This window comes from Miniopterus schreibersii (genome assembly GCF_964146895.1).
Source record: "Miniopterus schreibersii genome assembly, chromosome: 16".
NCBI lineage: Eukaryota > Metazoa > Chordata > Mammalia > Chiroptera > Miniopteridae > Miniopterus > Miniopterus schreibersii.
Genome location: NC_138116.1, coordinates 12113094 through 12127395, shown reverse-complemented (window position 1 = coordinate 12127395; position 14302 = coordinate 12113094). Strand labels below are relative to the sequence as shown.

At 47.4% G+C, this 14302-nt stretch overlaps 1 protein-coding gene across 10 annotated transcripts in view; it reads left to right on the top strand.

Annotated features, from left to right (window-relative positions):
- Positions 1-14302, top strand: part of BCAS3 (BCAS3 microtubule associated cell migration factor) — a 421342-nt gene that overhangs the window by 181436 nt on the left and 225604 nt on the right. For all 10 annotated transcript variants that reach the window (XM_081160910.1, XM_081160913.1, XM_081160909.1 and 7 more), the window contains 3 exons: positions 7340-7440; positions 10865-11061; positions 13206-13303. In XM_081160910.1, coding sequence (XP_081017036.1) covers positions 7340-7440; positions 10865-11061; positions 13206-13303 — 396 coding nt within the window. The remainder of the gene's footprint in view (positions 1-7339; positions 7441-10864; positions 11062-13205; positions 13304-14302) is intronic.

Below are 14302 nucleotides of genomic sequence, written 5' to 3'. Positions count from 1 at the left end.
GACGGGTTTGTTTTTATTTAGATTTCTGTGTCTGGGTAGGTTATATAAACTGTGGTAAGACAAAGTTGCTATCCATAATCTACGAGGAAGGTATTATACAGTCATAATATACGTCTTTAAAATAGTAAGGTGGACTGACTGTGCTCTCCTGATGCTTTATTTTAATGTCTATAGGATGCAGTCGCGCTATGAATCAAACAGGCATTGCGCACGTCCTTCCAGGTAAACTCCACTGAAAATGTTGTGAAGGGACTGTTGCCATCTGTTCAGTTCTCAGAAGTAAATTGGGACAGTTTGAAACGTTTGGTGGGGGAGCCGGTCTTGCCTGTGGCATGAAGCCTTTGTGTTTGATGACATTTAGGGTTATGACGAAGGAGCCCAACTAAATGGCGAACCCTTCAGACCCCCTGCAGGTAGAACTTGGCCACGTGCTAGATGTGCAGTGACTGGTACGGCAGCAGGAATAACAAGCGAAGGCCTCTTGGTGCTTGTCTCCTGTGAGGATCTTGCCCAGGACTTTGGGGGCAGGGACACGAAGGCGGGGCAGGGCCAGGGAGATGCACCCAGCATTGCAGTTACTCACTGTCACCTCTCAGGCAGTGAGGGGATGTCACTTTTCTAACTGTGTATTGCCTGTGACCGTTCTTCAGGGAATGTGGAATAAAACAAAAGTGACACCAGAGATCTCCAGTGACTAACTGCTAGAAAACTTTATTAACTAACTAGAGAGCGTCTATGGGACCACACAGCGTGCAGGGAAGGGCCCAGGTCCGTTGACTGTGCCACAGAGGCAAGGCCTGCTCCCTGCGTGGATCCTGGCGCTTCAGCTGCTCAGGACACGGAGCCTCACAAACGAAACAGCCCGTCACGCACAGCGCTGTTGCTCAGCCCCTCGGTGTGAAAGCCAGTGACTGGCTTTACATGTCAGCTGGGACAGTTAGAAATCAGAGGGAAAACTTCTTTCTAGACTTCCGTAGAAATGGAGCCAGGCCCTTCACAGGAACGAGAATGCTACCCATTCCTTAAGGTAGCTAGTGTGTTTTTACCCGAGAGCCTTCCCACTGGGGGTGGAGCGTCGACCTCTGGGCCCGGAGCTCACAGTTCGATTCCCGGTCGGGGCCCAGGCCCAGGCCCAGGCCCAGGCTGGAGCTCGATCCCCGGCGGGGGCGTGCAGGAGGCAGCCGATCAGTGACTCTCATCATTGACGTTTCTCTCTCTCTCCCTCTCCCTTCCTCTCTCTGAAATCAATTAAAAAAACCAACCAAACATAAAAAACAAGGCCAGGGTTTAATTGTGCCGGCTCGATAGTGTGGAAGCGTCACTTGAATGAGCAAGTGTCCGATTACTGCCGTCTGCACGTGTTTGTTGCCTGTTGTGTTTCCCCTTTGTAAGTTGCTTGTTCGTTGGACGTGCATGAGACCGTTTTGTTTTTGGATTGTCTTTTGAGTCTTGCTTTTTAAAAGGCAGATTTTCGTTTCTGTACTAAGAAACGACATTCCCAAGCAGAATTTCTTCCTCAGGTCCTGAGTGCTTTCTGATCAGAAACAGAGTTTGGTAAAGAGCCTTCTCTTATTGTATGGCTGCTTTATAAATGCTGTTTTTAATAAGGACCAAAACTATATTGAAGTTTGTCCTTGGATGAGAGTTTATCACTGCTGGCCTTTGGGTGAACTTGGAGCCTGAGCTGTTTCATTCAAGGCAGCATGATGTCATTGAGCTCACAAATTTCTCTGTTGCTAGAAAAAGGCAACATGTTCCCCTGAATATCCTGAAGGCCCGAGTAGAATAGTGCTGGCACGACATTATTCAGCTCTCAGGGCTCCACCAAGGACTTCAGTGTGGCAAGGGTTTCATTGTTTGCGGAGGGTTGGTGGGGAGACGCTGGAGAGCAGGGGGAAACCAAAGCCAGGGCTGGTCCTGAACCTGAAGTTTACTGTATTCCACTCTCCCCTCAGCTGCCAGCATCACCCAGCTCACACTTACTTCTCCAGATAAAAACCTTAAGATCTACCTTTGTTTCTCAATATTAAGACTCCATAAATTTCTTTCTTGATCTCGATATTCAGCACATGAGCTTACTTTAGGGTTTTCAACAGAAGCTAAAGCCAAGAGCTGTATCCCACATAAAATACTAAATAACCATTTAAAAAAATTTTTTTTATCTAACTATAGTTGGTCTACAATCTTATATTGGTTAACTAAGTGGCATTCGGATCAGCATTTCCCCTTTTATTTTTAAAAGCAGATTTCTCCGATTCAGTAGCATCGAGATTCATTTCAGGGAGTAGAATAGCTTTTTAACGTCTCTTAGATTTGGGAGCATGGAGTTCACTAGCAGCAGAACCTGTAGTTCATTAGCTGTGTCCTCTGAAGCTTCCAGAGCTCCAGCTAAGAGAATTTATTACTGGGAGCTCAGGCAGTGGAGGGGCGAACAGAACAAGAACAGAACAGAACCAAATGGATTTCCCCTTCCTTGGTTTTATGAATAAGCACTGCCCCGAGTTCATTCAATGTTATGCTTTGTGTTAGTTTGTGTAAAAAGGATGCTTATAACCCATATGTGGGTAGTCTTTTAACTTTGATACGCATTGTCAAATCTCTTTCCTTTCATTGCTTTAAAAGCAAATGGTGCTGGGAGCAAATAATAATAATTTTTTATTCTTTCATCTTAATGGAACACCTAGACTCTGTGTATTCTGTTGTAAACTCCATGGTTAGATTATTTTTTTCCTGAATACCTAAACCATGTCGAACACACTATGAAAAGTAATTACCTGCCCTAATATAAGGTATATTCAATATACTAATGATAAAAACTTATCTTCTGCTTTCTAACCAGAAGTCTAGATCTGTTGCAGATGAACTTAAGTTCCTGAGAGCCAGCTGTTAAATTTGGGGTATTTTAGAAAGACTTTGATTCCTTGAAATTGAGGGTATACTGTGACTGTTTTGAAGAAAACACCCTGAAATGCCAACAGGTTAGCATTTCCCCAGCACTAGTAATAACTCCTTCTTGGAACCTTGGTTCAAACTACATATCCTAACCTACAAGTGTTAATCTATATCCATTCCATAAACCCATGTTAAAAAGGAGACTTCAGAGTCACTTTCAATGCCTGGTAATGCAGCGTTTATAGTGCTTTAATTTAGCAATTATTATCTGAACAGCTTAATACTTTGTAGCTGTAGTTTTAACAGATCTAAATCCATGCTTTTAACTTCCTCTAACTCGTAAATGATATATTTTATGTGGATAATTTGTAAAAATTCTATACCCGTTGATCCTTACATTATGGTGCAAAACACATGTAAAAATACAAAACCAGAGATCTTTTTATAGAGTTGAGAAGTTATATTATTAATTAATGTTTTCCATTTTGGAATATTGAGAATTTTGTTATGTGGAATTCAGACTTAGAAGCATTATCAAAAGACCATTTAACTTTTTGTTCAGTATTTTACTTGCGTTGTTGTGCTGACTTGGAATTCTTTGGGGGTTTAGATGAACAGGACTAATTTGCAAAGGTCGGCACTGAAGCACATTGGTTTTTGTTTGCGCGTAAACATAAAAATATATATAGAAACACACGTATACACCCCTCCTCCCCATATATCACTGTAAGACAGCAAAATACACTGTGTGATTTTTTTTTTAAAGCTTTTATTTACTCACTAGTAGCATGATCTGCTTTCCTGAGGACACACTATAAACAGAGTCTGGCTCAGTTTCCTCATAGTGGTCTGCAGGCCCTGCCCTGGCTTGTTGATCTGTCCGTATCCAGTGCCTGTGTCCAGGCAGCACTTTGGGGGTTGCACTTTCTAAAGTAGATTGACAGTGTGTCCATTTTAGTTAGATGGATAGACTTGTTTTAAATTATTTTACTAGTAGGGATAAGGGGAGGGGTGGAACATGGCAGATGTTTTAGTTTCAAAATTCCATACTTCTCCTGTCTCAGGTTTATTAATTATCTAAGAACAGTAGGTATGCAAAACATACTAAACCCTTTTCTTTAGGTATGTATGTATGTTTGTTCGTTAAACTCAGGCTTGCAAGATTTACATATGTATTATTTATTTATTTAGCTTAAAAATTTTTTTTGCACCTTTATTCTAACAAATGTGCAGAAATTTAATCTCAACCAATTACTACCCCCTCCAAAATTGCATCTCAGTTTGATAGGGCTTAGAGAGCGCAAAGATAGCGAGACGGGAGAGTTGGGACATTTTATCCTTGTAGCCACCGAGAAGCCCCAGTTCCCTACCTGATCGCTGGTTATTGCTCCGTACAGGCCTCCGCAGCGTTTCTCCTTGTTTCTACTTCAAAGCCTGTCAGTTCTTTGGAACGTGTTCATGTTACTCTTGGACACACAGTAATGTTCTGCGCTGATTCATGGGGAGCTCGGGGAGGCTGTTTCAGACTTGGCTGCGCAGATGCTCTGGGTGCACCCCCCGCTTCTGCTCCCGCACCACGTGGGCGCTCGCACCGCTTCCTTGAACTCTAAGATGATCCTTCACGGCTGCTCATCCCTGAAGCTCCTTCTGGGACTCTGTCAGTTCCTACCTTTCCTTGGGACCCCCCTTTCTGTTTACAGTACACTCGTTCCAATTGCAGAATATCTTTCCTAATAATTGAGTGGTCAGAGAGCATGGAAGCTTTGTTCTTGTCACACAGTCAGGCTTTTTTCTTACTCCAGGGTCAAGGTTTTGAATTTTTTTTTTCATCGTGACCTGGTGTATCGTTGCTCCCCCAAGATAGTAAAGATGCAGTGTTCTTCCTGCCTGGATGGGGGAACATTTTAAATGTAAAGAAATCTCAGGGAAAAGGAAAGCTATTTATTTCATGTTGAGAAAAACAACATCCCACCAGACCTGTCTTTTTGTGTCGTGGTACTTATGAATGCTTCAGAGCGTGCTTCATTGGAAAACTGTTTTTAAGTGAACATAAGGTGTGGAAACTCTGCTTACAATTTCCACTTAGAATTCAAGATTCAGATGTAATGTTTTATAGATCTGTACTTGCTATTTTTACCACTTTCTGTGGGAAGCAGAGGAAGGCTGCGAGGAGGAGAAGAGCAGCAGGAGGAAGGGTCTCCTTTTTCTTACTTAACTTTTTATTATGGAAACTTCCAAACATATACAAAACTAGAAAACAATAGTAGAAGGCCTCTCCATACACTTATCATCCAGCTTCAACAGCTCATGGCTAATCTTGCTTTATCTATAGTCCTACTCATTACCTCATCCCGGCCCCTGGATTATTTTTAAGTTTACCCCGTCCTGATGATGGATGTCAGTGTCCAGCCATTCTGGTGTCATTACTTCGTCCAGAATCCAAAACTCCATCATTTCCTTAATACGTAGGAACGCTCGTTCTGCGACAGGCACCATCCTGCCCCCGCATGTGTAGAGTGCAAGATACACTCTTGGAAAAATTCATGTTAGGCACTAGTTCGTTATACAAGGGTGTATATCTTTCATCACATTACCTTCACTTTATTTTTTTTGAACACCCTAAACAACCTGCTGGTCTTCCTTCCCTGCCCCCCTTGCCTTGCTGACTGATCTTCCACTCCAGCGGCCTCAACACACAGCTACACGGGCCTCCTGGCATCACTGGAACATTTCGTTTTTGTTCCCATTTCAAAATCTTTGTACTTGATGTTGTCTTTGTAACACTCTCCCCTCAAATATCTGGGTGACCTCTTCCGTGGCCTCTTTAAGATCTTCTCTGCCCTCAGCTGCTTCCCAAAGTATGTCCTGACCTCTAGGTATTTGTCCTTAGTCACCTTCTTGACTAATATTTAGCGATTGGGGGTTTGAGGGTTTCTCTTGTTATATCCTGTCCTGAGACTTTTAACATAAAATTTATTTATTTGAAAGGTAACATGATTTGGGAACAACTGAGTTTTTGCTTATCAGTTTTGTAATATACACCAAAATTATTCCCAAGAGGATGCTTAAATATTAATTAGATTATTATTATGGTACTCGTTCCTTCATGATATTAAAGAGTCACGAGACATCGAGTATTATGCTTTGATGATCACTTGCGTCTTGTGCCAAATGCCTGTCAGCTGTAGAGCTGTGATTTTGAAGAACTCACAGCAAACAGTCTTACACTTGAATACTGTTTCCCCCTCCGATGAGTGACTGTCTTAGGTACCATTTCTTCTCTGCCCGTGAGTTAAGATAAGGTGCTTGTGAGTATGTGTCTTGTGAGTATGTGTCCTTTAAAATCTTGCCCTGAGTTCTACTTCTACTCTGTCTCCTTCATTTCTCTCGTTTCACTAAGATTCAGTTCTTCAAGATACCTTGTCCCGGCCAAAGCGCAGTGAGATTCGCGTTCTCAGTCCCTGCTGGTGGTGTTCACCTCTGGGAATGCGCACGAAGAAATTTAGAGATGCTCATGTCCTTTGGTTTCATTTTCAGGAACGTAGCCTAAGGAAAATGTGCGTGTAGAAGTAAATGCGCACACCTCTGGGTGGCGGAAATTAGGAGACTGTTTTCTGTTTGTCATTCTTTTCTATTTTTCCTACATTTTCTTTAAAACCCACTTACTTTTCTTCCTCCCTTTTCCCATCTTTTTCTCTTCTCTATTCCCCCCAGTTTTACCTGCTTTATCTCTCTTAATGTGAAGATGGTATATGGAAGTAGGGAGTGCATGGGAAATCTATTTTCTGCTTAGTTTTGCTGTGACTATAAAATTGGTATGAAAATAGTCTATTTTATAATAAAACTAAGCAAATAAATAGTATGGGACTTTGAAAAGAAGAGGCTGTGTTTTATTGGGATCAACATTTGGTTCATAGTAGAAACCTCAATAAATCATTGCCAAATTATGATTTTGCCTAAGCAAAGTTTCCTCTTTGTATGAGAAAGTAGGCTTTTTGTATTTTAAGCCTGTATCTTACAGGTGAAGGGGTTCTTAATGTGTTCAGTGGTTCATTTTTTTAAAAAAAATTTACTTACTGATTTTAGAGAGAGAAAGAAGGGGAGAGAGAGAGAGGGAGAGGAACACTGATTTGTTGTTTCACTTATTTGTGCATTCATTGGTTGAGTCTTGTGCCCTGACCCGGGCTTAAACCCACAACCTTGGCTTATCCAGACAATGCTCTAACCAGCTGAACTCCCCAGCCCAGGCTGAAGTGTACTCTTAATTGAAGATCTTTCTTACCTCTAAGAAATTAAGTTTTCTTTGCTCATCAATTATTTGAATTACCTTTGTGCATTAAATGTCATGCTTTGTCTTATAAAGTACCACAGTATCCGGGATGGTTGTGCCCACACTCATTTTTCCCTTGCATGGATTGAAGTTGTTTATGTTTTCTTTTTCCTATAGTGGTTCCCCCTGGAAGTCCTGGGCCCATCACTCGGCACGGGTCCTATGACAGTTTAGCTTCTGACCACAGTGGACAGGAAGATGAAGAATGGCTTTCTCAGGTAAGACTCTGAAATGTTTGGCCTGCTGGAGTGAAAGAAAACAGGAATCCGTGGTCTGCTCTACTGTTGAATTTTAAAAATTATTTTCCGTAGAGGAAAGTGGAAAGAACTGGGACCTCTTTTTAGGGTTGCTGAAGACTAATTAATTGTCTTTCCATGTTAAGAATTTCTCATAAATGCTGTTGCAGGGATACATACACCTGTATTTTGTACACACACGTGTGTACATCAGCTTTCATACAGAGGGCATAAAACATACGTATCTTTCAAACAATCCAGTTATGTCCCTAGGACCTTGGATCTTAGATGGACACCTTGGATTAAAATGGGAATTGGCCTTGTTAAAACAGTGAAGCCGTTCAGCAGCCTCTGGGGTTTGTTTCGCGGGCCCAGTCCCGTTAGGCGAGGCCGGCTGTGTACCGCCGTGTCCCGGCGGGGCGATGGGGCGACGGCGCGACGGGGCGACGGGGCGACGGGGCGACGGGGCGACGGGGCGACGGGGCGACGGGGCGACGGGGCGACGGGGCGACGGGGCGACGGCGCGACGGGGCGACGGCGCGACGGCGCGACGGGGCGACGGGGCGACGGGGCGACGGGGCGACGGGGCGACGGCGCGACGGGGCGACGGGGCGACGGGGCGACGGCGCGACGGGGCGACGGGGCGACGGCGCGACGGGGCGACGGGGCGACGGGGCGACGGGGCGACGGCGCGACGGCGCGACGGGGCGACGGGGCGACGGGGCGACGGGGCGATGGGCCCATGGGGCGGGTTCCTTCCTGCGCTCACGCGGAGCTGCTTCCAGCGGCCTCGGGGCGGCCGTCCCCGCGCCAGGTGCGGCCGGCTTCACGGCTTCATCTCCGGGGCTTTGGAATAAAAGATAGTGGGAGGCCTCAAAATGAGGAGATCACGGGTGGCTCCTTCCGAGCGCTGCTATGTCTGCCCGAGCTGACGGCAGCGGGAGCTGCGGCCGGTCTCGGTTTCCACCCCGCGGCCCGCAGCGCTCGTGTTCCTGGCGCCCGAGAAACCCCCGGGAAGCTGGGCGCCGAGACGCGCTTTGCTTCTGGGCGACACGTTCCACGGGAAGCTCCCGAGGGGGTCAGAGCTCCCGTCCCTGGCGTACGGGGCGCCCTGCTGGAGAGCACAGTGCACGCGAGGAGGGGGGATTCTGGCAGAGGGACCGCTGCCTCCCGCGCCGTTCCCTGGGCGGAGGGCCCGCACCCCGAGCCGGGCAGGGGGCAGCGGGCAGCGGGCAGGGGGCAGTGGGCAGCGGGCAGGGGGCAGCGGGCAGGGGGCAGTGGGCAGCGGGCAGGGGGCAGTGGGCAGCGGGCAGGGGGCAGCGGGCAGGGGGCAGTGGGCAGCGGGCAGGGGGCGGCGGGCGGCGGGCAGGGGGCGGCGGGCAGGGGGCGGCGGGCGGCGGGCAGGGGGCGGCGGGCAGGGGGCAGGGGGCGGCGGGCGGCGGGCAGGGGGCGGCGGGCAGGGGGCGGCGGGCGGCGGGCAGGGGGCGGCGGGCAGGGGGCGGCGGGCGGCGGGCAGGGGGCGGCGGGCAGCGGGCGGCGGGCAGGGGGCAGGGGGCGGCGGGCAGGGGGCGGCGGGCGGCGGGCAGGGGGCGGCGGGCGGCGGGCAGGGGGCGGCGGGCAGGGGGCGGCGGGCGGCGGGCAGGGGGCGGCGGGCGGCGGGCGGCGGGCAGGGGGCGGCGGGCAGGGGGCGGCGGGCAGGGGGCGGCGGGCGGCGGGCAGGGGGCGGCGGGCAGGGGGCGGCGGGCAGGGGGCGGCGGGCAGGGGGCGGCGGGCGGCGGGCAGGGGGCGGCGGGCAGGGGGCGGCGGGCAGGGGGCGGCGGGCGGCGGGCAGGGGGCGGCGGGCAGGGGGCGGCGGGCGGCGGGCAGGGGGCGGCGGGCAGGGGGCAGGGGGCGGCGGGCAGGGGGCGGCGGGCAGGGGGCGGCGGGCGGCGGGCGGCGGGCAGGGGGCGGCGGGCGGCGGGCAGGGGGCGGCGGGCGGCGGGCAGGGGGCGGCGGGCAGGGGGCGGCGGGCGGCGGGCAGGGGGCGGCGGGCAGCGGGCAGGGGGCGGCGGGCAGGGGGCGGCGGGCAGGGGGCAGCGGGCAGCGGGCAGGCGCATCTGGCCCGCACGGCCTCGCGCCGGGTCCCTTCCCCTCGGCCCGGGGCGCTGACAGCCTTGAGCTCCAAGCGCTCAGGCCGCGCTATCCGTGGCCTGATTTTCATCAGAAATCCCTGTCCTGAATGGGAGCCTGTCCCCCCTGAGCGCTGGGAGCGGGAATATTGTTCCAAGAACGTGTTTTCTTCCTGCCCTTTAGGACTTACAAACACAGAGCTGCTCTGTGCACCTGCTCAGTTATGTTTTAAGAATTAATCACCGCGATCAGAGACATGTGATTAAATGTAGAGGAGCTGGGGGCAAGAGGAAGGCACAGGGGAAGCCGGTTCCATAAAGCATGTTCACAGACATGCGTGTGGCAGTGACAAGGCCCCGAGAAAGAGGCTTTCACCAGAGGATTCCGGGGGTAGTCTCCTACTCCCGGGGCTCATTTGTAAAATTATATTTTCAAGTTTTACCCAGTGTCTTCTCTCCACTCTGTCTTTAAAATGTTTCATTTAATATTGGCAGCACTCCCAGCCCCCTCCATAGACTAAGCATGAAATTCATAAAGCATTTTGGTTTTACCACTTTGTGGACCTTAAACTACCTGTGTCACTGTTCATGGTAGTTGAGAAAACACTCTAAATAAGTAGTGGTATTTTGAAGACAAATCTAATTAAAGAAAACAGATAGCATTTTCTTAATTTAAAAGTGGATTATGGGGTATTTTGAGGGCAGTATAGTAATTTTTGTAATATTTAATTGTGGAACTAAACGGGGCTTTGGGCATTGAAAATTATTTTGGATAATTCAAGAATAATTTCAGGCTTGTCATGAGCTTGGTCCTCAGTGAAGGAATTACTTTTAGTCTGTGGATTTTTAGGTGTAGTATTGAGGGCGTGCCCACAGAGTGGTAAGAACTGTCTAGAATGAATGAAGAGGTGGTCCATGGGGAGCTGATGCTAGCCATAGGAGACAGGACAGGCACCTGGCCCTTTTACTCTCATCTGATTTTTGTTTCGTATATGTGTGCATTTTATATATGTTTGTGTATGTGTGTGTGTATTTACATATATATGTATGTGTGTGTGTCTATCTATACACATACATACATGTGTATGCACAAAATGAAATTTTGTTTATTTATGTGAAAACTTGGAGGGAGGGATACAGTGAATTACCGCCTTTTGATTGTGGGTGTCCTGTTCCTCCTTCACTTGGTCGAAATGAGATTCTTAGAGAATGTTTGTGTTCAGAGACAGGACGGGGGGATTGTGAACGGCTCTCAGAGGTCGTAATACATTTGAGTCAAGGTTCCTAATCTGTTTCAGGTAGAGATTGTAACGCACACTGGACCCCACAGGCGTCTGTGGATGGGCCCACAGTTCCAGTTCAAAACCATCCATCCCTCAGGCCAGACCACAGTCATATCCTCCAGTTCGTCTGTGTTGCAGTCTCATGGTCCAAGTGATACTCCGCAGCCCCTTTTGGATTTTGATACGGATGATCTTGACCTCAACAGTCTCAGGTAAGAAATAAGAAGGAGGGGAGTCAAGTGACTGGACTAATATGTTCACGTGTGAGGAGCATCTTAGGCAGTATGAACATTTCCCCTTGGAGCACAGTGTCGCGTTGCAGAATTCATGCTCTGTAATCTGTGATTCCTTATTGTCGCTGGAGATCTTATGTGGGATCTCGTTGTGTCCAATAAATATTTGGATTATATTTCACAAAATGTAATAGTCATTACACTTTTTAAAGCCATCCCATTTGTGTTGCCTGCCTCATATTTCTGACGGCCCACAGCCTGATGAGTCCCTCCTTTCCTGATCGTTTGATGTTTTTCATCTTTCAACTGAACTACATCTGTCCTAATCCTGCAGATTTCTTCTTTCAGGCTTTGAAAAGTTTTTGAATGAGAAAGTGTTGATATAAATTCACTTAGAGTTTATCATCTATATATATATTTTTCATCATATATATTCTCTGATCCCCACATGTAAGAGTCACAAGGTTTACAAAGTATGCTTTTTATTATTAGGGCGTGTTTTTAATGCAGCTCTAAACTTTTTAACTTTTGCCGTTCAGGTTTGCTCGGCAGTTTAACTTACTACATTTCCAAGTTGTATTACTCCATCAAATGGATTGTCCCTCCCCTCCCCTCCACTTCTTTCTTTCCTATAACAAATGCGCATATATTTAAAGTGTGCTTTCAATAACTACATACTCTTTTTCTGCAGCCCACACTTGGCATTTCAGGCTTCTGTAATCTGTCCCATGGTCCTTACCAACTTCTTTCCATCCAATATCCACTATGAACTCGCTGCTTCAGCCAGACGGTGCCCCTCGCGGCGCCTGCGTTTGCCATGCTCAGTCACAAGCCCAGGCTCTGCTTCCTCTAGCTCTGTGCTTAGAGGGCACTTCTTGCCCGCTGCATATGTGCACGCCCTGTCCCTGGTGCTGCTGCATCTTCTCCATCTCCTGCGGGCCCTTCGCCTGTCCTCCTCTTCCTCATTGTGGGCTCTTATCACCGCCTCCGTTTTCACACGTTAGTTTCCTGTGCATCAGTGGTGAATGTCCATGTGCTGGACCACACACCTTGTATTTCATGCTCTGTTTCTGCTCGATCCTAGAATAATGGTGATATATGACTAATATTCAGCAAATACTTGTTGAATAAACAGATTTCTGAAGTACCCGCATATGTTGTCATAACAAGTTTTTATTCTTCTACGTTGCTTGGGACGCCCAGACCATTTAGTCATACAGATATTTTATGTTCATAATATTAACCTAATGCAGCTAGAAAAAGAGCCTTGGTGCTTATAGATTTACCACGCGTAAGCAACTTGAAATCGTGTGTAGTGAATTGCCGTCCTGCTGAGACTCTAATTGATTCTTACGTGCTGGTGGGTAATTTTATGGAAGTAACTCAGATAGCAGTGATCCTAGCTAAACTCCTGGCAGTCACATCCCCAAAGTGTTGCTATCCTGTCATATATAAAATAACTTTCATTGAGGATTTCAAGGGAGTTAATACAGACTGACGAATCTCAGAGGGAAAGGGGCGGGGGCGACGGGAAGAGATTAACCAAAGAACTTTCGTGCATCTATGCATAACCCATGGACAGAGCAGTGCTGTAGGCCTCGGGACGGGGCGGAGGTGGGGTAGAGGGGGCCCAAGGGGGAAAAGGGGGAATATCTGTAATACTTTGAACGATAAAGATAAATTTTAAAATGTGTGTTCCTAGTGTTGCCGCCTTTTACAGAAGGCATTGCTAGCTATTGCACTATTCATGAATTAGAGGTTTTCTCAAAACTCTTTATATTTGCCCCTTGCAAAAGCCAAACGTCTCCGTATAAAGTATTTTGTTTCCTCTCCCATTCTACTTCATTTGTTCCTCTACATTAACGTCAAGTATTCAATCCCTCACTTAAAAATCTATTAAATAATATACAAAGAGAAGAGGGGGTCCGGAGTGTGGAAAATGTTTGCTGTGCTTTCGCCTTGTGCAAGAATCAGGGACCGCAGCTCTCCTGTTTGTCTAATTTTAGAATGAATGGTTCTTTAATAGATTGGGCTAGTCCAGCATTCCTGATTTAAGGTCTGTTGTAGCAAGCGACAGTTTCGATGCCGGTAACATATGTGAATTAAATTAAATTGCGTTGCAGGATCCAGCCGGTGCGCTCTGACCCAGTCAGCATGCCAGGGTCATCCCGTCCCGTCTCTGACCGAAGGGGAATTTCCACCGTGATTGATGCTGCCTCAGGTAGAAAAACCACCTCCAAAGTGCTTATTGGGTAGTTCTGTGCATTTTTTAAAATTTCTTTTCTTGCTCAATGTAAAGAATGATAGTTTTTTTGCCTTTCTTTGTTTTGTTTTAGGATGTGTGTGCGTGTGTGTGTTTTGAAACGATACTACGCCTACATTTGTTGCTAAACAGTGCCGTGCATTTAAATATTGTTAAGGTTGGTGAATGATGCGGTGGAGTTGGCACTTGATTAAATGTAATGAACACAGTATTGAAGGCTACAGGGCCGATGACTGCTTTGCCTTTGATCTCTCAAATGTGGAGAAGCAACCTTGACAGAGAACGTAAATACAATATATGGATTCAATTTACTCAACCTGTTGAGTATCAAAGTGCCTGATCTGTGGAAGGAGAGAGTCCAAATGCTAAGGCTTAAACGGTTCTATTATTGAAAGCATAAAGTTTAGAAATTCATTAACTTAACTCTAGTCTATCTATCACAGTTATTAACTTCCTATCCTTGGAGCCGGGCCATGAATATGTATCATTAGTACCTGGAAGTCGGTCGGTGCCTTCCTTAGGTGATAGTTGCTACATCAGTATTGTAAAACTGTTTTCTGCCGGCTCTGCCAAATAGAGAGACTGTTTGTAATAATTTTCTCATCTCCAAGTGGAGCGATAAAGAAAGTAAGGACAGCGATGCTTTATGCTCGGGAGCAGCTGGGGAGCATCTGAAGATCGCGTACAGCAGGGTTTCATCAGAAGACGTCCCTTACAAGTAGAATTATTAAATACTTGGCATTAGTAAGACAGTTGAGTCAGAGAGGATTTTAATCTACAGCAATTTTAAAATCCCCGGAGACTGCTGATTTGATTGAGGCTTAAACTGTGAAGGAAAATGGAAACAAACACAGAACTGATTTGTGAAGGTCACTTTTCAAAGACCAAGGCTTCCGTTTCTGAGTCTGTCTCTGGGTGGATTTTGAAGTTTGAAAGCTGATGGCTTCTGTACAGTCT